We start from the raw sequence: 23,708 nt of genomic DNA, 5'->3' as shown, positions 1-23,708 counted from the left end.
TAAAAAAAAAAAAAAAAAAGATTGCAAAATGTTTTCTTTCTTAGTTGTCATATATCTATGGGGCACAAACTGATACTCTGATGTGTGTCTATACTAGGAAATGATTAAATCAAGAGAGCTGGCATTTGGAGTGTTCTAGTTTGCTCTTATAAACACTATGACCAAAAGCAACTTGGAAGAAGGAAGGACTTTTTGGCTTACAGGTTGTAGTCCATCACTGTGGGAAGCCAGGGCAGGAGCTCAAGGCAGGAACCTGGAAGCAAGAACTGAAGCAGAGACCATGGAGGGATGGTGCTTACTGGTTTGCTTCCAAGGTCATGTTCGTTCACCTGCCTTTCTTATACAGCTCACACCCACCAGCCTAAGGATGGCACCACTCGAAGTGGGCTGGACCCTCTTACATCAATTAGCAGTTAGGAAAATGCTAGCTCAGTTGTCAAGAGCACAGAGGATCCAGATTTGATTCCTAATACCCACATGCAGCTCACAACTACCCATAACTCAGTTCCAGGGAATCCAGCGCCCTCTTCTGGCCTGCATAGGCACTTCACAACACTGCTGCACTTACATACATTCAGGCAAACACATACATAAGATAAAAATGAATAAATCAAAAAGAATTTTTTAAAAAGAAAATGCCCCATAGACATTCCCACAGGCCAGTCTGTTGGAGGCAGTTCTTCACTTGAGGTTGCCTCTTCCCAGGTGTGTCAAGTTGACAACCAAGATTAGCCATCACATGCAGCCCCTCCTACATCTGTCATTTCTCTACTGGGCACCTTCAGATTCTTTGTCTTTGTTAGCTTTCTATTGCTGTGATTAAGCACTGATCAAAACCAGATTGGGGAGAAAAGGGTTTATTTGGCTTACTAGTATAGTCCATCATCAAGGGAAATCAAGGCAGGAACTCCAGGCAGGAACCTGAACCACAGACCATGGAGGAATGCTGCTTACTGACTTGCTCTATTGGTCTGTGTTCACCGTGCTTTCTTATACAAAATAGGACCACATGCCCAGGGGTGACACCCCCACAGTGGGCTGGGTCCTCCCACATCACTCAACAATCAAGAAAACATCCCATAGACATGGCCATAGGCCAGTCCAATGAAGATAATTCTTCAGTTGAGGTCCCCTCTACCCAAGTGAAGTCAACAACTAAAACTATAGCACAGTCTTCTATCTGGTTACTGTGAGATGTCACCCTTTTGTGTTATAGAACCCCAGCACTCATCGCCCCTTGAAGGCTTGGTACCCATTACATAGACAGGTAAAGAAAATGGTCATATACAGCATTAAAAAGGCTACAGCAGACACAGGAACATTTAAATTGGCAGAAAAATGTCTGATGGCATGCCTACAATGCTTCCTTGGTATCCTGAAATTAAAATTATACATATGAAAGTATTCTGATGGTTTGTATAGGAACTGTTCTCAAAAGGCTCATGTCTTGACAATGTGACCCCCAAAGCAGAGGTGAAACTTTGAGGGAGTGACTGTATCAAGAGGGTACTGCATTCCTTGATGGGTGGAGTCATAACGAAAAAGGTTGAGACCCCCATGTTTACTGCAGCACTTCTTACATCAGCCACACAGGGCAAAACCTGTGCACTGCTCTCTTCTGCAGGCAGGAGGAAGGGCAGAAGCCAGTCTGTCCAGGCACACTCAGCCCTAAGCCAGCGGCTGCCCACTCTGAGCTCCTCTGGTCCCATCCTGGAGAGCCACCAGGCCTTCCTTCAGACGTCCACGTCTGTGCATGAGCTGGCCCAGAGGCCCTCAGGCAGCCGGCTCTCCTTGCACACCTCTGCTGCATCTCTGCACTCTCAGCCACCACCTGTCACCACTACTGGCCATCTGAGCGTCCGTGAGCGAGCCGAGGCACTCATCCGGTCCAGCCTGGGCTCTTCCACCAGCTCCACCCTCAGCTTCCTGTTTGGCAAGAGGAGCCTCTCCAGTGCTCTTGTCATATCCGGACTCTCTGCCGCAGAGGGGGGCAACACCAGTGACACCCAGTCATCCAGCAGCGTCAACATCATGATGGGCCCCTCAGCCAGGGCCACTGGCCATGCCACTCGGGTAAGGGCTACTTTGGGGAAGGGAGTCAGGCAGGAGGCCAACATGGGGCCCAGGGCTCCCACCCACCTGCCAAATATCATCACAGCCAGGGCTGTGTGACAGGGCTTGTTGCTTTGCAGCTTGCAAAGGGGCATCCACAGTCTGCAGGTAGCACGTCCCTCAGGTGCTACTGGCATGGCTCAGTGCACCCCAACAGGATTGTTACCAGAAGCCCAGGAAGTGGCGAGAAGATTCATGCTAGTCAGCACCAAATGAATCGTTGGGATTCATACAGAAGAACGGGAACCCATAAAACCCAGGAATTCTCCGGTGCACTGTTAGGGAAGGAGAAATGAGATAAGGCAAAGCTCAGGCAAATCTGTATTTCCTCTGCCTCCTGCCTCACAGTTTTCTTGGCCTCTGGTCCCTGGTGGCAAGAGGCCACAGCTAAGCATGCCCAGTGCCACCCTTGCCTCTTACACGCAGCTCTCCTGTGGAAACAGCAGATGTGTCCTACACTTTGACGTTCCCACATAAGGCTATCTGCAAAATTCACACTCCACAACCACCCAGTCGAGTTACACACACACAATCATACAATTTCATAATAGTTTAGGTAAGTTTACTATTTTGCCTTGAGCCTCATTCATAGCTGTCTTAGGGTGCACATGGTCTTTGGGTTGTGGATGAACCCTGGACTGCAGCAACCAGTGGTGTGGTGTTCTTGGGAGTGGTTGATGGGCTTCCTGGAGCCCCAGTCCAGCCTGGCAAAGGGAGGATGCTGGTGACTGCAGTTTCCCTGAGTTTAGTTACCTAAATAAGGCATCTTCTTTTTTTCTTTCAATAAAAGGGCACAAGATATCTCTCCTTTCTCATCCCATCTGTTTAAGTCCCACTTTATGGGTGTAGTTAGGACTCTGACAAAGTCTTTTCTATCTTCAGCAAGGACAATGGGTCCTTAGGACTCTAAGCATCCTGAATGCAAAGGCCCTGCTGGGTTGAGCCCTCAGTGACAGCATCCCCATCAGGGCTGTGTGGGATGAGAGGGTTGACCGGGGGTGGGGGAGCATTCATGGGGCCTCTCCCTAGGGCCACCCCTGGATCTTCCAAGAAAGGCCACACATCCAGAATCCCTGTGGACACACAGCTTGATGGCGCAGCTTAACCTCAGAGGTTGTATGTCAGTCTTGTCCTCTGGCCCAACTTTACAGCTAGCCCTCAAAGCCTGCAGCACCCCAGCCCCAACTCCTATGGTGTCAGTGGGTGGGCAGTGGGTGGGGTGACATAGGAGACCCAGGCAGGGAGTGTGGGCTAAAACTGTCCCTGTTTCTCTCAACTTTTTGAAGCACTTCTCTGAGCCATGTGAATCCACTGACACCCTAGAGCAGGGGCAGCTTAGAGACCGACGTCTGGACGAGGCTGTGACAGAGAACTTGGGAGTGCTGTGCCGGAGAGCAAGCCAGGAGGACATGGGCCTGGATGAAACGGCTTCCCAGCAGAGCACGTCTGATGAGCAATAGCAGAGCACACACCTGGTTCGGGAGATGGACAGTCTCCACAGTTCCACCTTCAGAATCAAAACCACCAGGCTCTTCCTGAGGGAAAAGGAGAGCTATTCTAGAAAACAATAACTTTATCTCAGGTTCTTGAAAATACTCTCACACGATGGGGGTCAGGGAGAAGACATCACATTTCCTTCCCCAGACATTGCACAATTGGACATTTCTCACAAAGCTGTTATATTTAAAACTAGAGCAAAAGTAGAGCCCACAAGTAACTCTTTCCTGCCCTGATGAAATTAGAACAGTTGCATGCTAATTGGCATTTTATACATTATTGCCACTGTGAGAGCGAGCAGCAACTCCCACAAGGCAGGCCAAATGCATCAGGTTAAGCCCAAATAGAAAGAGCCTCGATTTTTTTATTTATGCAGCTGTAAGTGCAAGCAAGCCGCAGCCTCACTAGCAAAAGCCTGACAGTGCATTGGTCCAGAATGAGAGTTTAGAAACGGAGAGTGGAGCAAGCCACCTCAGAATGGTGTGTTTGGTCCTCCCGCAATTTCTGGGCCCTCAGGATCCCTGCGTGCTTCCCAGGGATGCATGCTCATCTTCTTAGCTGAGAAGTATTTGAGCACATATGCACACACCTTTGTTTTTGGAATAAAATGTTTACAGTTACAGCTGTCTCTGTCTGCTTCTTTTCTAACCATGTCTCCATTACTGTGAGATGACTCTCGGGGCAAATCCGGTGTCAAGATTTGAACAGAGTAGAGCAGAGACTTGAACTCTTGCTGATACGAGAGTGGGGTAAAGGGTCCTGAAACACTGTGTAGAGAAGAGCAGGACTCATCTGCACTGCCAGTCCTCTGGGCTGACAGCAGCCAGTGAGCCCGAGTATCTAAGTGTCTCCCCAGCCTCTGTGCTGGGATGCCAAGTGCACATCACCACATCCGGCTTTTTTCTTGATGCAGGTTCTGGGGATCGAACTCAAGTCTGAACTCATGCTCACAAGGCAAGTACTTTACTGAGTTATGTCCCCAGCTTCTTTTCTACTTTTTAAGATAAGAATTGCCATTAGCTGGTGTAATCTGCTGTAGGTCTCCATGTTGACCAAACCAAACCCAATGGGTCACTCCTGAAACTCCCTTGGGCAACTTGCCAACCCTCAGGAATAAGCAGCCTTCGATTCAGTGAAAGGATGCAGACCCAGCAGAGTGGTCCTCTGAGAACACAGCTGGTCTGTGCTCAGACATCCAAGAAAGGGAAGCTCTCCGGGGAGCTGGAACCCAGCAGGAGGGAACAAGTGACTGCACTGCCCAGCACACCAATTTCACCCACTAAATAGGCTCATTAACTACTGCTCCCTGGCAGCGTCTTATTCACAGAGTGTACATGCTGAGTAGACATGTACATTGGCCCCACAAAGGAAAACATACGTTGGAGTCACTTCCAGATGCCTAGAAGCTGTTTGACAATACCAACAACATGCCTAGATTTGTTTCATTCCCAGAACCCTCCATGATCTGTGGGATGGGGACCGAATGAACAATGGATTTGCAGTGTTCCTGGAAGGCTCCATCTGCCAGGACAGTCAGAGAGATGATAGCCACTGATTTAAAAACCTTGTCATCTCCTGCAAGAACTTATCTTTATTCAGAAATAAGAAGTTATGTTTAAAACCAGTGTGTGGAATGGCCAACGCCGTGATCTGCTACAGGGGAGGCAGCTAGAACTTAGTAAGTCCTTCTCCACTCAATTCTCCTGTCCTGCCCTAAGCCTGGTATTCTGGTTGGAAATCCTCACAGGTATAAAATGCCTGTCAATTTCATGTATTTTCAACGGGAATTCCTCAAGTCAGGACCCACAACCAATCCCATCAGAAACCTTCACGCTCTTCAGCTGTGCACTTTGCTTATGATGTGGAAATTTGCACCTGATCTCTTTGTACCTGCTCCCTGACCCTCCTTTGATGGAGTAGCCACTGTGACCTGCCAGTTTGTCAGCTGTGCAGTCTGGGGCACACCATACACTGACAAGAGCACAGCACAGGGAGCGTGGAGAGCAGAGGCTTTGCAGCCACCTAGACGTGGGTTTGAATCCTCCATTCTACGGTGGTTGATGGTGTTTTGAGACAGTGTCTCTCTGTGTAGCCCAAATTGGCCTGGAACTCTAGATCCTCCTGCTTCTGTCTCCCAGTTGCTACAAGTACAGGTGTGCATCACCACACATGGCTCATGCACTATTAAACTCTCATGCTAGTCCCTACCATTACAGTGTACAAAAGCTGCCACTCACACCCGGTGTATGATTTGATGTACACATCAGACAGCCTTGAGCAGTGACATGCTTATCCCTCTGCAGGCACAACAGGATTCAGCGATAAGCCCCAGATGAGTTATTCAGTCTTCTTTGGAATAAACACTGGCTTTCACTTGTCTTATTTCAATTCTGCAGTACTGGGACTCTGGGCCTTGTGCATGGTATCCATGCCTCTACCACTGAGCCAAATCTTCAGTAGGCTTTCCCTCTAGTTGAAGACAAAAATCAAAGTTCACTAAACAACCACACTGAAACACCGAGTCCAAAAGGAAGGCAGCAGAGGGGCCATTCCCCTGGTTTCAGATATCTGGGGGACTCCTGAAAGTTTCCTAGAGGGACTAGGATAGAGGCGAGCATGGCAGGTCCCTCTGGGCCTGCCCCTGGGAAGATGAGATGGCCCTCAGCCTACCTCCTTCATTCTACATCTGAAGGGCCAAGTAGGGCTTACTGATAGGCCCGTGCTGTGTACAGACTTGGCTGGGTTCACCCAGGTATGGTGGTAGCTGACTGAGAGCACTAAGGCTCATGGCCCACACCTGTGCCATGTCCCGCCTGACCTGATTCCCATGGCTGACATCACAGCCAGCTTGCCAGAGGCCCTGTACTCTATACCTGACCTCCTTGGATGGAAGACCCACCTAGGGCATGGACAGTAGGAGACACCCACATTTCCCACTGGACTGCTGGCCCCTTCTGAGGACCAGTTCCTCACCTAGAAGGCACTGGTACAGTGGTCCCTCTAGGGCCAACAAGCTGTGAAAATAACCTAGAACAGACTGATGTGAGCCCCTGTTCCAGGCCCAAGCCCCTGTTCACAGTTAAGTATTTCCTGCTCTGTCCACTGGGTCCTAATTTCTGACTCACAGACACCTCCATCTGCACTTGCCCAGATGTGTCCCCAGTCGGATACAGGGGTCTGTGGTACTCACGTTGGTGGGCTTGTAGCTACTGCTGTTGCTAAAAGATGCCCCCAAACGACCTAAAAACTGCCACAGGGAGGGCAGCCCTGACTGATACGGAATCTGCAGCTTCTGCAGCTGTGTCTCTTTCTAGCTTCTGCAGAGTCAAGATGGGCTAAGCCAGTCTGTCTGCAGCCTCACTCTAGACCCAGCAGCAGCAGCAGGCCCTGTCCAGTGACTGCAGGGCAATACACATCAACTTCCAAATCCTACTTCTGATGATGGTCACTTGGTCACTTCCCTTTCTTTCTTGAAAGGGCACCTGGACTCAAAAAGGTTGAAAACAGTTAAGACTCGACACAAGCAGCACTCTTGGTTAACCCACAAAGTGAGCTCTTAGCCATGTCTGGACTGTAGAGCTTCAGGTCATACCAGCATCCTAAACACTGTTCCTCCCGCACAAGGACTCCTGTGTCTGAATGTCAGATCTATGTCCATATTTAGTATGCAATTAGTAGAGGAATAAACAAGAAATGGGGGAGGGAAGTCAAAATGTTTTTCTTTGGAAATAACTGAAGAGAATCAAGTTGCTGTTATTGCTGTAAGCCGCAGGAGTCAGAAGCCATACCCAGAGGAGTGTTTAATCTTCAGTGTGCAAAGTCGATGAAGAGGTAAACTCCTTTCCCAGACCCTCAACACATCTATAAACTAATGGGAGCACATTCTACCTAATACTCAGCAGCTCTCGTTTTATAATTTACTCAAATCACACACATGGCTGCAAGAGGAGATAAACAGAATGCTGAGGCATACGAAAGACACAGTGGCCATGCGGCACTGGCTAATCTGATGCTGTGGACGTCTTTTGCAAAGCAGATGTCCAGCTTTCTTGGGTAGGGGACACAAGGTCCATCCATGCAGAGGCAGAGGAACTGGGCAATGACCAGCAGGCAGAGCTGGACCCGGGCATCGGCGCAGGGTCCAACTAGTTTCATGTCCTACTGCTCTGCACACAGCTCATGATGTCTGGCAAGAGGCTGTTTCTGTTTTCTTTGGTGACCTGTGGAAAGAGGCAAGAGAGCAGGCTTAGAGTGTACCTCCTTCTCCAGTCCTGTGACCCAGCATTTCCTAGAGAGCCAGGAAGGGAGGCAGAAGCTCAGCTCTTGGGGTCACTAAGTCCCATGGGGGAACTTGTGAATAGACTAGAGAGGCACAGGATGGAGATGGGAAGGTGGATGGGACATGGCAGGTGAAGCCTGACTGGAGAGAAGCAAGAAAAAACTCGACACATCCTAAAAGCAGCAGCAGTCAGGACCCCAAGATCAGCAACATCTACACGTCTCTCCATGAACCTGGAGAACATGAGTGCTACATAGAGCCTCTGGCCTCAGCTTTCTGCCAATCTGAAGATGGGAGCGGAGCCAGAGAAGAAAAGGCGACATGGCACAGAGTATCACATGGGTCTCTTGATCCTGTTGTGTTCTTCCTGATTAATACCATTACGAAATCAACAAAAGCAACAAACTTATTCCGGCTTCATCTGACAGGCATGTGCGCGCACGCGCGCGCGCACCACGCGCACACACACACACACACACACACACAAAGGTATGGGCAGAGCTGTCTCCTGACCCACCACCACATCTCTCTGATGGGCCTGTACTCCAGTCACCAGCATATGGTGATGAGCAAGGGGCTGTGGACAGAATGCCACAAGCAAGGACTCTGATGCCATGAACTCACAGAACAAGATGGGGAGGGAGGTGAACAAGGACTATCAGTGTTAAAGGACCTGTGGGGAAGAGTCCATGGACGCAGCAGGAGGTGAGTAGGGTAGAGACAGGAGTCAGAAAGGGAGTCCACAGAGAGTATGCCCCAGTCTGCTCAGGCAGTAGATGATACCTGAATGTGGAAGAATTAGGGCCAAGAATCAAGGTGTGTGAGAGGCAGTGTGCTCTAGCACCCATGGACATGAGAGGAGGAAAGCTTTGTCTATTGCAGAGCCACTGTGGTTTTAACATGCCCCCAAAAGTCCATGTGTTGGCAGCCTAACCTCCCACAGTACCACCACGGGTTACAGTGTTTGGAGAAGGGGCTTCAGAAGGGTCCTGAGGCAGGGCCTGCATGAGGGCTACAAGGACTTCTTTATTTTTTCATTCATTATTTTATGTGTATGAATGTACTGCCTGCATGTGTGTAAGTGCACCTGTGTCATGCAATGCCTGCAAAGGTCAGAAGACGACATCAGATGCCCTGGAACTGGAGTTACGGATGGTTGCCAGCTACCATGTGAGTGCTGGGAACTGAACCCAGGTCCTCTGCAAGAGCACCCAGTGTATTCTTAACCACTGAGCCATCTCTCCAGCCCTGGTTTCTTTTTTTTTCTTTTTTGACAGGGTCTTGTGTGTCCTATGCTGGCCTTAAATGCTAAGTAGATGACCTTGAACTTTGGATCTTCCTGTTTCCACCTCCTGAGTGCTGGGATTACAGGTATTACAGATGCACACTACCATACCCATGTATGTTGTGCTGGGACTGTGACCCAGGCCTTCCTGCATGCCAGGCAGGCATTCTACCAATTGAGCCCCAGCCCCAACCCAGCATTAGTGTCTTTGTAAGAAGGGAGACTTGAGTTGGACCTCTTGTTGTGTCTTATATCATGTGACACTTTTTGCCTTACTGGCAAGGCCAGAACCTGGGTTAGAAAGGGACTGAATGTCACCATCCACAGGGCACACCAATGAGATCCTAGAGGAAGAAAAGAACTGTGGCTTTGACTTCTATGTGCACAAGTGTGAAACTGCCTGAGGTGAAATTTGTGTACCATAAAATTCTACCCTCCTAGGGTTAGAAATCAATGAACATTTCATCATACCAAACAGAGCCCCATTCACAGTCACCCCCTTCTGTCCTCCTCAGCACTGGCAACCACTGCTCTATTTCCTGTCTCCACACACTTGCCTCTGCTGGACCGTCTATAAATGGAATCACAGAGTTCATGGTCTGCTGTGACTGGCTCTTTTCACTCAGCATGATATGACTTCATTCAGGTTTCAAAGGATGTCTGGGCTTCATCCCTTTGTATCATCAAATAATACCGCATTAGATGCATGTACTACAGGTTACAGATCTGTTTATCCGCTGGTGGACATCTGGGTCCATTCCATTTTGATCAGGTCTGAATAACACTGCTCTGAACAATCATTCAAGTTTTCTTACAAGCATGTTTTCAGGTCATCTGTGTAAATACCTAGGAGCGGAACTGCTGTGTGCACAGAAACTCCTATAACTTTTAGAGGAAGCACACAGTTATTTTCCAGGGACAGCTCGCTTACTTTCCCACCAATGGAGAAGAAAGCTGCAGTTTACCCAAGTCCATGACTACACCTGCCCTTCGTGTTCTTTCCTTTTAACTATAGTATCAAAGGCATCCTAGTGAACAAAGTGTTGTAGCTCAGCGCTCTTAACCACTGAGCCATCTCTCTAGCCCCTTAAAGATCTGTTATTTTATATATATATACATATATATATATACACACACACATATATATACTTGCTTACATGTATGTATGTGCACCACTTGTGTGTGTGGTGCTTATGGAGGCCATCTGCCCCATAAACACACCAAATCCTGTCCCACCTCTTCCATTGTAGGCCTCCTTCCTTGGCCCACATCTGGAACCAACGGAGCTTGCTATATCTTCTGTACAGGAATGTGAGCTATGAAAAGAGGACCTGGTCAGTTGTGTCCCCAGTGTCCCAAGACATGATGAGATGTAGGAAATATTCCACCAGCATCTACTGGATGACTGGATACAGGCATGCAGGACAACAGGGACACATCTTCCCCAGCCTTGCTGTACTAATGTTGATGGTTGTTCAAGGCCAGTGGCCACACTCCAGGACCCTTCAGTGGCCAAATGATACCACTGCACTAGGGTCAGCCAGTCACAGTAATATGTGATCAGTTGCACAGGGCACACACTCCCTCATGCTGGGAGAGGCCCTGTCAGCCAGGCATGCTCATTAGGCACTGGCTGGGTCAGGAAGCTCTTCATGTAGGGGCAGGGAATAGTGGATGGGAAAGGGGCTCAGCCAGGAGTGCCACACAGATACCAGATACTCTTCATGTGCGTAGGCAGAAGGGTAAGGACAGGGGGAGAGAGAGAGAGAGACTGAAGCAAAGCACCAGCTATACACAGAGTGTCCTACAGGGGCAGGGATGCTGGTTCTCCTCTACCCTGGCTGACTGCAGCCCTTCTTCAATAGCTGTAGCCTAAGGACCCCCCAAGAGCTGGTCAGAGTATAGCAGACCAGACACAAGATCCAGAAAGCTCCATCCCTGGGGTCCGGGCTAGGCCCACAGGTATGCCAGTCAGGAGATGCCAGGTGAGATGCCAAGCAGCCAACCTGTGGGTTTCACTCTCAGAAGCAAGACACTAAGGCCACACTGCTTAATTCCATGGCCACACATGGCTAAAGAGCACCTAAACATGGCCACTGTGGCTGAGAAACTTTTCCATTCTACTTAAATTAACTTAAGTAGTAGCAGCCAAGGTGGCCAGTGGCTCCTGCTTAGGACAATGGGACAGAGGATCCCAAGCTGTGTCGGACATTCCTTCCTGCATAAAAACCACAGCACCCATATGTTGAACATCTCTGAGCCATGGCCTTTCTCCAGACAAGGATGAGTAGGCCCATTTAAAAGAGAGACCTGGAACTGGGGATGGTAGCTCAGTTGGTACATTCAGGAATCCCTGGGTTTGATCTCCAGCACTACATAAACCAGGGTTGTGGTACACACTTAAAATTCCAGCACTAGGGAGGTAGAGGTGGGAGAATCAAGTTTAAGCTCATCCTTGACTACATAGAGAGCTTGAAATCAGCCTGGGCTATATTAGACCCTGTCTCGGAAAAACCTAAAAGGAGGAAAAGACATGCCTACAAACCTATACTCACTCATTTCCCTGATTCCTAACCTATGGACCTAAGACTCAATCAGCTGCTCTGATTCTGACACTCGGAGCTGAGTGTCTGACAAAAAGTGGAAGAGGAAAGCAGCAGGGGCTGGGATGTGACCCCAGGGTGGGGGTTCCAAAAGTACTCACACTGAACACCTTCACATCATGCCTGCTCCTGATCTCCTCCACCAGGGCCAGCGGCTTCCCTTTGGGAACTGGGATGGTACCCAGGATGACAGTCCCTGGCATGGACAGTGTCTGGCGGATGGCCTGGATGAAAGGCTGACTGAAGAGCTCCATTTTTCCAATCTCATCAATGACACACACTCTCTGCCCCATGCCACTGCTGGAACTTGCCTGTGGATGGAAAGTACAGTCACTAGGACAGCAGAGCCATGCTGATCCCAGGCCCAGGGATCCCACCCTGACCACTCACCAGCCAAGAGATTGATGTCAGGGTAAGTGGGCTGTATTGTAGGAGTCAGGGGACTGTCTCCTCATGAACAAGACCTGGAAGGTCCCTGGAACTGCACCCACCCAGAACATTCCATTTCCAAAGCCCCAACCTTCTCTCAAATTGTTTCTTCTTCTAAACAGTTCCGACAGAGACCAGTCTCGCTACTCACACACACCCAGGAAATACAGGTGCCCAAATGCCTCAGGCCTGATGGAAATGAGACAACCAGGCTGGGAGCCCTCAATGTGGTCCCTCTTCTTTCACTTCTGAGCTGTACCCCTACCTCCCTGTCAGCTGGGGAGGAGGCCTCAGCTGAAGGTAGGTGCCTGTGTATTTCAGTACAGTCTGAGGGCTGGTATAAAGCTGGGAAATTAAATGGGAAGAAGTCTGGTTAAAAGAGAAAGTGAGATCTGGTAAGATCAGCAGGGGCAGGGGCAGCAGCCACAAGCCCATAACTGGAACCCAGAAGGAATCTGCAGAGATGTGACCAGAGGTCAGATTCTCCCTGTGAAGCTCTACCTACAGGACAGTGAGAGCAACCCAATCAGCCAAAGGTCAACTTAGAGGGGAGGCGGGACATCTATCACCCACAGCAGTGGGGAAGAAATTAGAGTCCAGATAGAGCAAACAATCAGATTGGTGCTGCTGTCAGTGTGGGTCACAGGGGCTTCTGTCTGAAGGGGATGATGATAATGTGGAGACTAGTAAGTGGTCAGTGATGAGTGCTCAGCCCTAAACGGGACACCTCTAGCTCCTCCTCCAAGGCTCAGGGAACCCTGGAAGAGGGGGGAAAAAGAAAGAGCCAGAGGACAGGAGTGCTATGAAATGCTGTCATCTGGACATGACATGGCCGTTGTACCCATGAACTCACTGCAACTGTGGTTATCTGTATAAGACCCACACAAGACTGAACTGAGCACACCAACATTCCATCATAGGGGGCAGGGCTCACGAGGCCCACCTCCCTGGGGAAGGAGGAGTCATGTTCCTCAGTGGTGTGTCCCTTGCTCAAGTGAACAACCCTGCCTGGTTAAATGTAGTCACACACACACACACACACACACACACACACACGTCATGAAAGTAGAAAGGGACCTGTTGAAAAGAAGATTTGATGGGGGAGAGACAAAAGAAGGTAACAGGGGCCCCTTATCAAAGTAAATTATATAATGTATGAAACTGTGAAAGAATAAAGAACATTAAATGCATAAATAACAAATACTAAAGATAGATGGGCTAGAGAGATGGCTAGGTGGTTAAGAGCACTGGTTTGGTTTCCAGCATCTACATGGCAGCTAACAACCATCCATAACTCCAATTCCAGGGAATGTGATGCCCCCTTCTGGCATCTGTGGGCACTGCACACATGTGGTGCACTTACATACAGGTAGGCAAAATACTCATACACATAAAATTAAAATAAACAATTAACTAATGCTAAAAATATTAAAGAGAGAGAAAATTAATCTTACTCCTTTTGGATTTAGTCTCTTTCATCCCCAAAAATGCCACAGGAAGCAAATATGGCAGCCAACCTCCCCAAGTCCTAATGATGTCCAGTTTGTAGGCATCACAGCCTTGCCCAGTCCCCAGTCACACAGTATCATGGCTGGTCCACGTTAGTACAGAATACAGAAGTGGTACCATGTCCTTCTGTCAGGTGACCATAGATGGCCATTTCTGCCTCAGCTGCCCTTGTGGGTAGCTCACTCTTAGGGAGCTCAGTGCCCTGTAGGGAGACAGCTGGTGTCAAGTGCATGAAGAAAGGCACCACCAAAGCACTGTGCACCAGCACCCAGGGAAGATGAAGCAGCAGCACCATGCAGAAAAGCTGAGGTAGAGCCTTCTCCACCAAGCCCCAGAGGACCAGTGCCAACCAACAGCAGGACAGGAACCTCTAAAGCCACCAACCTAAGCCAGGGCCATGAGCTGAACCACATATGATTCCCAAGCAGCCCATCACAGACACTGCATCTGGTATCCAAACAAAGACTTATCTGTGGCTGGACAGAATGATCTGCTACCTAGTGACAGGTAACTAGTAGACAAGTCCCTCCTAGAGAAGGCAGAGTTAAATGACCAGTCCTTTCCCAGAGGGACAGAGTAAAATATGTAACGGACACCTCAGTGATGTCAAGTGACAGCATTTCGTGTGCCTGGGAGAGGCTTATCCTACAACCCATAGTGCTTGGGGTTGATGGGTGGTCTTCACTGTAGTGGGCAGGGCTGACATGTGGCCTCACATATGGAATGATATGATACAGGCTCAGAGTACACACCTGGGATGAGCCAGCTGTCACAACATAGGCTGAACATAGGGCTGGGGTGGGGCACACATGGCAGCCAGTGAATGCCAAGTGCCAGAGTTGACAGTCTGTGAGCAGGGCAGAAGCCACGGTCTTTGTCCTCCAGCGGAAGGAGGCTAAACAGAGGAGGGTTAAAGGTTGTTTAGCAAGATGCCAGCTACAAGGGAGAGGGAGGCATGCTGGCACCTGCTAGGACAGCCCATCCACACAGTCAGTCCATAGGCACCAATCTGTGACAGAGGGAAGCAGGAGACAGAGGTTCTGAAGGTGGCTGCCTCCTCCTCTTTCCCGACTGCTCTGCACACTCACAGGATAGACTGCCACTTGGAAGTGTAATGAGGAGACGCAGCTCTGGGGACATCTACACAGTGCCCAAACTTGTGTTCTGATGTACTTAACCTTCACCCTCTGAGTGAACCTGTCTGTACACCTCATGCCCTAGAGATGGAGGCATGGGTATTCCTAGCGCTGTGGAACTGACAAGAGCAGCAGAGCTGAGGAGAAGCTACGGGCTAATGCTGCCCCACTGGTGTACAGGAGGGTGGTTGTGCAGTCAAATGGGGAGAAGTAAAATGGCTCCCAGCCACCTGTCAGTGAACAGAACACTGAAGCCCACAGGAAGGCCTACCTCCTAGGAGCAAGCCACTCCAACTGACCCAATCCTTACCAGGGCACAAGCGGGCATTCTGCAGTCCCAGTGATAGTGGACTCCTGGAGGCTACTATGTAAGAGACAGAGTTGTTTTGGAACACTGATTGACAGTTCTGAAAACTATCAAATCAGAAAAGAAGTGCTGGGAAAGAGCATGTGTTTATCTAAGCACATATAGGTGGCTAGTAGTTCGCATGGCTGTGCGTGAAAACACACACATGTGGGTGTAAAGCCCCTGCCACCCTCTGAAACTCCCACAGAGCCCTGGTACAGACACCCGGACCTGCCTGTACAGTGTTTTCTGTTCACTATAAACCCCAAACCTCTGAACCTGTCCAGAATCAGGGCTTCATAAACCAGGGCTGGAGGAACATTGAAAACAAGTTTTTAATGAAAATGAAAGTGATTCACATACTATGGAGAGAGAGGTCAGAGGCTGGGGCCCTGGCAACAGGCAATATGCAGCTTGCTTCTCTAAACAGCACATCCGAGTATACATGAGAGCTTAAAACAGAACTGTCATCATGTCCCCAAAACTATCGTTTGTATGTATATATTGCAGACACTCCAGAGAGAAATGGCAAACATGCCCCCTGAGGATTGTACCCTGATTCTGAGTTGAAAAATGACAGCCTGCAGCACCTGGTGGGGTTTGAAGGTAGCAGAGCTGGGCAGCTGGTGTTCCTAGGAGCTCCCTGAGCAACTCAGAGCTATGGGTGCCTCTCAGTCACATGGCTGTCATTCTGTGCCTGCCATCTGGGTGGCCCATCTCCCAGAGGATGACACAAGTAGGGTCATTTCAGAGGGCTGCCCCATGCCCTGCCTCGTGCATCACAGCTGTCCTGCCACCCAGCTCTGGCCAACAGTCTAGCTGATTATAAACTCTCAGCCCCAGGAGGAAAACCTCTCCACAAAGGATATTTTCAGTCCCTTTGTTCTGAGAGAAAAGAGGCTGCCAGGACGGGCCAGCCAGGGGTACCAGGAGCTGTGAACAGCTGGGCAGGTCTGCCGCACTCTGCTTTCCAGAAAGATTAAACAGACTCAGAACAACAGAACTCCATGCAGGAGTCACACCAGAGATCTCAAAGGTGACTTTTCTTGATCATTTGTTTATATGTACTTCTAAAACTACAAAGAAAAGTGTAAATATAAAACAAGCAATTTCATAGAACCAAAATATTGAACCAAGAGTGAGGTAATTAAAGTGGCCCTTGACTAATCTGAATTGCCTGCCTAATACATACTCATCCTGGCATCAAGGCTGGTTGTCTTTAACAACACACAGACTGGTTTCTGAGCAGACCCGTAGGGGACAGCAGGTTATGGAAGTCATGGAGGGAATGGGATGATATGCGACGTCAGGCAGCAGTGCTGCAGACTGTCCCACAAGAGCTACACATGCTGAGGAGGCAGTAAGGCACACAGTGGCAACAGCAGTCACTGAGCCAGCTCATGGCACCTGGCCCCTCAAAAACATAGGGCTCCATAAGATGCCATGTCAAACCTATGTATTTCAGAACTCTTTGGTATGGCATATGGCACCATGGCTGGGCAGGACAAGGTACGCATGCTATAGCCAGGCCCTTTCTCCCTCAGGCCTGATCTGGGCAGAAGCTGCTCCAGTGAACACAACAGAGCTAACACCTAGGGCTTAGACAGATGAGGGCCAAGGCTCTGCCTGGACATCTGTATCTAGCCCCTCAGGGTCCTGGGGCTTTATCCACATCATAGGACCAAAGAGAATGTAGGTGGTGCCCATGGTGTCTTCTAGAACAGGAAAGCTACCCTAGCACCAAGTCAGTACCTACCAGCTCGGGGAGTAAAGAACCCAGCACACATGACCTCTGCACCTGGCCAATGAGGCTGGTGGAACTCCATGGCAGATACTTTTCCCCATGCTGGCCCCCAGCTGCCTGGGAAAGAGTTCAAACTGTGACAGGTGGTCCCTTTCCATAACAGTTGCCCATCACCTCCTTCATCTCACATCCACCTCCCTTCAGCCCCCAAAGAGCGTGTACTGGAACACTTGACTACCATTTCTGTGCCCTATTCTCAGCCATCGTGATGGCAGGTGTGGACATCTGCACAGATGTCTCTCGCTGAGAGCACAGTAAAAGCTGGGGTCAAACCCAAGATCACCAGACTCTGAAGCCCCTCCATACCCTACATTAACACATCTGCACACCTCCTCTTGGCCCAAGGCAAGTGTCTAATGTACACTCTGCACAGCAGTTCCCAGGGAGCCACACAGGGCGGAGTCACACAGCTCCATGCTACATCTACACAATGGCTCACACTGTTACTAATCACACAAAGATACACTCTGGGATTGGGAAGAGTCATCCTCCCTATGTGTACAAGAGCACAGCTCACTGGGCAGAGAGATGTAACCATGCTGCAGGGCCCTCAGCAACCATCAGGAGGCCCTCTGGGCACCAGCAGAACTGTGACCAGCACCCAGCAGGCTCTGATTCTTACAACTCCCTTGTCCCATGGCAGTGCTCACAACAGCCAAATGTCTAAACGTTTCACATGCTTAGTAAGAACTGAATCAATATTTTAACTTTTGATAAAAACTGGTAATCTCTGATGCCTGGTGTCCTCTTCACTACTTGGAGAGCAGAGAACAGATTTTTTTTCTACGTTAAAGCAGTGATGTCCTGTTTTCTAGCTGACAAGGAGAATGGATGTAGACAGAAGTAAAGAGAAAATCTGAAAAATCCAACAACCATCAAGTCATCAGTTCAGCTTTTCACCGCATGGTACTCATGCTAATCACCCCACTGCCCTGGAGGAGAAATGGCTGCTGGTTAACCGTGCCTGCCAGCTGCGGCCTCAGAGACTATTCTTGTGCTCAGATGATCTAGTGAAGTTTAGAGTAGTCAGAAGAGTCTGACGAGGAGACCACACAGCGTCTCACAGCAAGTGCCTCCCTACTCAGGGCTCAGCAGTGACAAGGGGACAGCAGGGAGATGGGTCCTCAGCTGGTGCTGTGAGGGACTACAGAGCCAGCCTGGGGCAGAGTTCCCAGTTCCTTCTCCTACTGAGCCCCTGCAAGAATATTAAGGCCTTTTAAAGACTTTAAACTCGTTTGTGTTCACGCCAGATGGCTTCGTATCCCTGGTTGACTGTCTAATACACAGTGTGATTACAGCAAGAAGCAAATGCCACATTCGCCAACAATGCTGGGAGCTCACCAACCTCTAGAAAAGGCTCTGACAGGAACTTGACTATTCTGGATCCTTCCACAGCCCAGTGACCAGAAACAAAGTAGCACTTCCTGTTCATGTGTTGAAAAGAACAGGAAGTTGTGAGGCAGCGCTTGCTTGCTTGCTCGCTCGCTCTAGCTCTCTCTTTCCAAACAGGAAAAGACAAGGCTCCAACCATGCTGTGACGGTTTTCGGTGGCTGCTGTGGCTCCTCATTACTGTTCCTTCCAGGTATGGCCTGGACACGAGGCTGTGAGCTGAGGCCCACCATTCTTCAATCACTGTCCTATCTTTCTGTGAGTAGAAGACACACTGAAAACCAACCAAACACCATGTCCCATACTGCATGACATTCTACAACACACTGAGTGCTATGACTGTCAGATGGACCATTCCAGAAGGCCAGCACTGCTCTATCTGCCCCAATCATCAGAAAACCATGAAAGAACTCTAATTACAGTGGTCTGGACAACAGAAAAGCTCTGTGAATAATATCATCAGGGAAGAAAGTTTTAACAAGAAAAGTTTAAATGTAACTTGTCCTTTATTCTCAGAATCTCTGCTTTGTGTAGTTTTTTGGTTTTTTTTTGTTGTTGTTTTTCATTTTATTTTATTTTTATTTTATGTGTATGTGTGTATTGCCTGCATGTAGGTAAGTGCACCCTGTTGTGCAATGCCCGCGGAGGACAGAAGAGGCTGTCGGATCCCCTGGGACTGGAGTTACAGACCGTTGTTAGCTGCCATGTGGGAGCTTTGTGTAGTTTTAACCATTCTTCATGATCTTTCTAATAGATAATAAGGTCTTAATTTTTATAGCTATTTCAGTTCTAACACTTAAAAGCTGCTCCCGCTAACGCCCCACCCCACCCCCACATACACCTCAGGTCCTTCCACCCAATGCCTCAGTGTCCTCTGTCAAACAGGAACAGGGTGTCAGGGTTCTGAGTTTCTGCTGGGCTCATGGCTGGCATGTAGCCTACACTCAGCGGCACTTAGCAGCACTGTTACCATCAGGACCCTAAGTGGTGGCAGGACGAAAAGAGAATGAAGAAAAATACAGGAGCTGAGAGATGGCTCAGTGGTTAAGAGCACTGGCTTCTCTTTGAGACAACTGAAGTTCAGTTCCCAGGATCTACTTCAGGCAACTTACAACTGCCTGTGACTCCAGCTCCAGGGGATCTAATGCCTTCTTATGACTTCCACAGACACGTGAACATATATGCACATATTCACACAGAGACACTCATAAGTACACATAAATAAAAAATAAAAATGTTAAAAGAAGAATGACGCTAGTAATTAGCGAGCTAGCTGGACTATCATGGCACTCACACAAAAATCAACCAGGCCAGAGCAAGAGAAGAGATGACGCTGAATCATCACACACACTTTAGACTATAATTTATGAAGCATGAACTAATGAGACATGGGCTTTTAACAAATGGTGTAGTAAACTGGCCAATTAAGAGTGTTGCTGTGAGTTATGTTCAAAATGAATCCAGATGGATTAAAAAGCTTTTTAAATAAGCACACAGAATAAACATATAGGTAAAATGAATTAATTTGGACAGACTTTTCCTATGTTAAAAAAAAAGCATCAAATCCTTATGAGTACATATCCTGATACAACTGTAGGGACCAAGAATATGGAAGGGAAAGGGAGGTAAAGGGAAAGAAGGAACCCTAGAGAGAAGAGATAAAGGTGTTACTAAGGGAGAAATATGTAAAAAAGGGGGTAAAGGAGACGGGGGGGGGGCTATACAAAGAACTATGGGAATAAAGGGGGGGGGAATTCTCCAGATACACAATTTAAAAAAAAAAAAGTCTTAAGCACAGAAGGAACCCTGGGATGGAAGAAAGCCCTTCCAGAAGCAATACGGTTGTTAAATGAAAATCCCAGGGCCAGAGGTGGTTTGAGCTGTAGGCCTGGGGGCCCTGGAGATCCCCCAAACAATAAAGCGCCCCATGTTTTGCATTATCAACATACCAAACAAGACGTTCCTGCTGGTGCAATAGTGGAGCGTCTAGTGTACGTTTAACCAGCAAATTTTCAATTAGATATAATGCCCACTCCTAGGGGTGGAACACACATCTGGTACTGTAGACCAGACCAACCCCCTGTGGCAGAGAGAATATAGGTCCCAGTGGGAAGCCACTGCAGTTGTTTTGTTAGATGTCTGTGATGCACCTGCTAAAGTACTGTCCAAGCGTTTGTGTTTATACCCATAGGTTATTATAGCAGCCAGTGTTTAGATGTTCTCGCTTCATGCTATGTGTGTTTTTATAGTAGATGGAATCCCACTGAAATGGGCCAACAGCCCATGCAGAGACCCAAAAGTTCAGTGCCTTGCCACAACAGGAGGAAGATCATCCCACACCTACCACTCTATCCAAGGCTCAGGGATTTTTGTGGAAGAGGTTGGAGGAAAGAATGTAAGAGCCAGAGGAAGGAGTGGAGTGTTAACTGGAAGTGTACTCCGACCACTATGCCAGCAAGCTAGAGTCACACCCCTTTCCCATGCTCATCAAGGAGTAGACCCAATCAGTTGACCTTAGCTGCAAGTGGGGGAGGAGCTAAGGGTACATAAGCCAAGAACACCAGGAGGCCCCTCCTCACCATTTTCTGTGGCTTCTGGGAAGTCACAGGATCTATATTTGAGTGTGGACTGTCCAGTGCAGCCATAAATGGGGGGCATCCACTCCTCTGTAAATAAACCCCCACCTAATGCTCTATTAAAAGAAAAATGAAAATGATAATGATAGGTGTTTGGCTAGATAGATTAGAGGGATCTGAATAGACCACAAGTGGATGAACTTGCACTGGGGAACGTCTGGGGACAGTGACTTGATGCACTGGGCCTTAACCCCAGGACAAAGTATATGGGTTCCAGTGGGGGGAGCTATGGAAGGGTGCTGGTGGGGATGGGGCTACAAAGTTGATTCAGATTGTTTGAGATATTCTGTATGAAATACAACAAAATTCAATAAAAACAATTTTTTTTAAAAAAGGAAAGAGATCACCAATGTGAAGAACCAAAGAGTAAAATCAATAAATGTAAAAAGCCATTTGCCTTTTGAAAGACCTCATTTGAGCCAAAACACAACACACAGGAGGAGAGATGAACTGACAAATTAGATTCTAAAACACTTAATAAACTATTAAAAGCACTTATTCTCCTATATACATGCAGACAATACACTCATACACAAAAAAATAATAAATTAAAAAAATTTTTTTGATTCACCCTCCCATCTCCCCTGCTGATCTCTCCTCCTACCTGGGTCCTGTCCCATTCCTTATCTTGGCACCCCAGACACCTGGGGAACCACCACTGCTTCCTGATCCTTTGCATCCAGACCAATCCAGTTTGTTCTCGGGTGCCAGGAGCACTCTGGGCCCGGCCCCACCCTCACTGCCTTCTATTTTCCTTGGGCCTGCACACCTGCCAGCCTGTCTCCTGGACACCAGGGCTGACCTTTCCTCTTCCTTATCCTTTGCATCCAGACCAACCCAGCTCCTCAGTGCAGTCCCCAGGAGCACTTGGGGCCACTTCCTGTCCCAATCTTCCTTTGCATCTCTGGGTGGCATGGCCACCAGCTTCCCTGGACCAGCATCTTTCCTGGGCCTGGCTCCCAGGCCAGTCCAACCCCCAAATTCCTAAGGCCAAAGTCTATCCTGGAGGGATCCAGACCTTAGGAGAAAGCCTGAGAGCATCTGATCCTCATCTGACTTGGGCTTCTGTGGGAACTCCTGAACACTAAAGCAATCTGGCCAATCCAATATGAAATCAAAAGAGAGAACCAGAAGTTTAGATGAACCAGCTTTTCATGCCCCAAAAGTAAACCACATACCCAAAAAGTAAACCACAAAGACACATAAAGTTCAAAAAAAGAAGCAGAACTAAACTTGAAGGCCCGAGAATCACACAAGAGTCAGAAACTACAAAAGAAATTCACATGTCAAAATCACAGAGAAAAAATAACAACATGAAAAACCAAAATAACATATCCCCACCAAATACCAACAGACCTCTAGAGGAGCACAGTGAGAATCCCCTAGAGATAACACAGGACATGGAACCCAAAAGAACAATTATAAACATAATTTAAAAATTCAGTGTATTTAAAGAACACACAAAAAAAGAAATCAAAGAACTGAAGGAAGATAGAGATAAACTTCTGAATGAATTAAGAAAAGAGAAATATTGAAAAATATTCAGGCTGAAATGAAGACGGAGGTAAAACACTCAGTAAGCCAATTAGAAATGACAGGAGAAAGGCTCACCAATAGGATGAATGAAATGGACAACAGAATATCAAGACTAGAAGGTAAAGTGGATAAACTAGACCACTCCAGTAAAGATTATGAAAAATTTAATAAATCACAAGAATGGAATATGCAGGAACTGTGTGACACTATAAAAAGACCAAATTTACAAATCACAGGCATATGGGAAGAAAAGAATCCCAAGATAATGGCATGGACCAGATCCTCAACAGAATCATGGAATAAAATTTCCCAAAATTGAAGAAACACATGCCCATACAAATACAAGAAGCATATAGAACACCAAATAGACAGGACCAGAAAAGAAACTCTCCACAGCACATCATAGTAAAAACACTAAACATACAAAACAAAGAGACAATACTGAAAGCTGCAAAAGAGAAACAAAGTCACATATAAAGGAAAACCCATGAGGATTACAGCTGACTTTTCAGTGCAAACTATGAAAGCCAGAAAAGCCTGGACCAAAGTATTCCCAGTTTTAAATGACCACAGATGCCAACCCAGATTACTATACCCAGACAAAATGTCTATTATAGTCGAAGGGGAAGGAAAAATCTTCCATGACTTAAATAGGCTGAAGGAATTCATGTCCACAAAACTAGCCCTTCAGAGAGTCCTGGAAGCAATACAAAGAGCTGAAGAAAGGAATGACTATACCCAAGGGATTGTGGAAAGAAATCCAATGAAGGTATAACTGTGGAAAAGTACAGCTATATCAAAAATGTAAACAGAAATAAAAATAACAGGATTCAATACTCATCTTTCATTAATAACTTTAAATATTAACAGACTGAACTCCCTAGTCAAGACACAGAGTAGGTGAATGGATTAAGAAACAAAACCCAACTTTTTGTTGTCTGCAAGGAATTCATCTCACTTTCAAGGACAGACACTATCTTAAGGTGAAAGGATGGAAAAATATAAACCAAGCAAACGGTACTAAGAAGAAAGCAGGCATTGTGATTCCAATATCCAAAAAAAGTAGACTTTAAACTAAAACTAATCAGAAGAGATAAAGAGGGCCACTTCATTCTGATTAAAGGGAACAGCTGAGAAGCAGTCTGC

General features: G+C 47.8%; 2 protein-coding genes across 4 annotated transcripts in view; one reads left to right on the top strand and one right to left on the bottom strand.

The window, feature by feature from the left end:
- Positions 1–7,367, top strand: part of Pcnx2 (pecanex 2) — a 237,929-nt gene extending 230,562 nt beyond the window's left edge. For all 3 annotated transcript variants that reach the window (XM_008845820.3, XM_008845819.3, XM_008845818.3), the window contains 2 exons: positions 1,625–2,073; positions 3,399–7,367. In XM_008845820.3, coding sequence (XP_008844042.1) covers positions 1,625–2,073; positions 3,399–3,572 — 623 coding nt within the window. In that variant the 3' untranslated portion in view covers positions 3,573–7,367. The remainder of the gene's footprint in view (positions 1–1,624; positions 2,074–3,398) is intronic.
- Positions 7,368–7,512: 145 nt separating this feature from the next.
- The window catches only part of Ntpcr (nucleoside-triphosphatase, cancer-related), a 31,551-nt gene continuing 15,355 nt past the window's right edge, over positions 7,513–23,708 (bottom strand). The window contains exons 4-5 of the mRNA XM_008845816.3: positions 11,878–12,087; positions 7,513–7,829 (exon numbers count right to left, since the gene is read on the bottom strand). Of these exons, the coding sequence (XP_008844038.1) occupies positions 7,761–7,829; positions 11,878–12,087 (279 nt within the window). The 3' untranslated portion in view covers positions 7,513–7,760. The remainder of the gene's footprint in view (positions 7,830–11,877; positions 12,088–23,708) is intronic.

The sequence above is a fragment of the Nannospalax galili genome, unplaced genomic scaffold (genome assembly GCF_000622305.1).
Source record: "Nannospalax galili isolate Female #2095 unplaced genomic scaffold, S.galili_v1.0 scaffold702, whole genome shotgun sequence".
Classification (NCBI taxonomy): Eukaryota; Metazoa; Chordata; class Mammalia; order Rodentia; family Spalacidae; genus Nannospalax; species Nannospalax galili.
The sequence above is the reverse complement of the archived record's forward strand: the minus strand, read 5'-3'. Positions and strand labels throughout refer to the sequence as shown.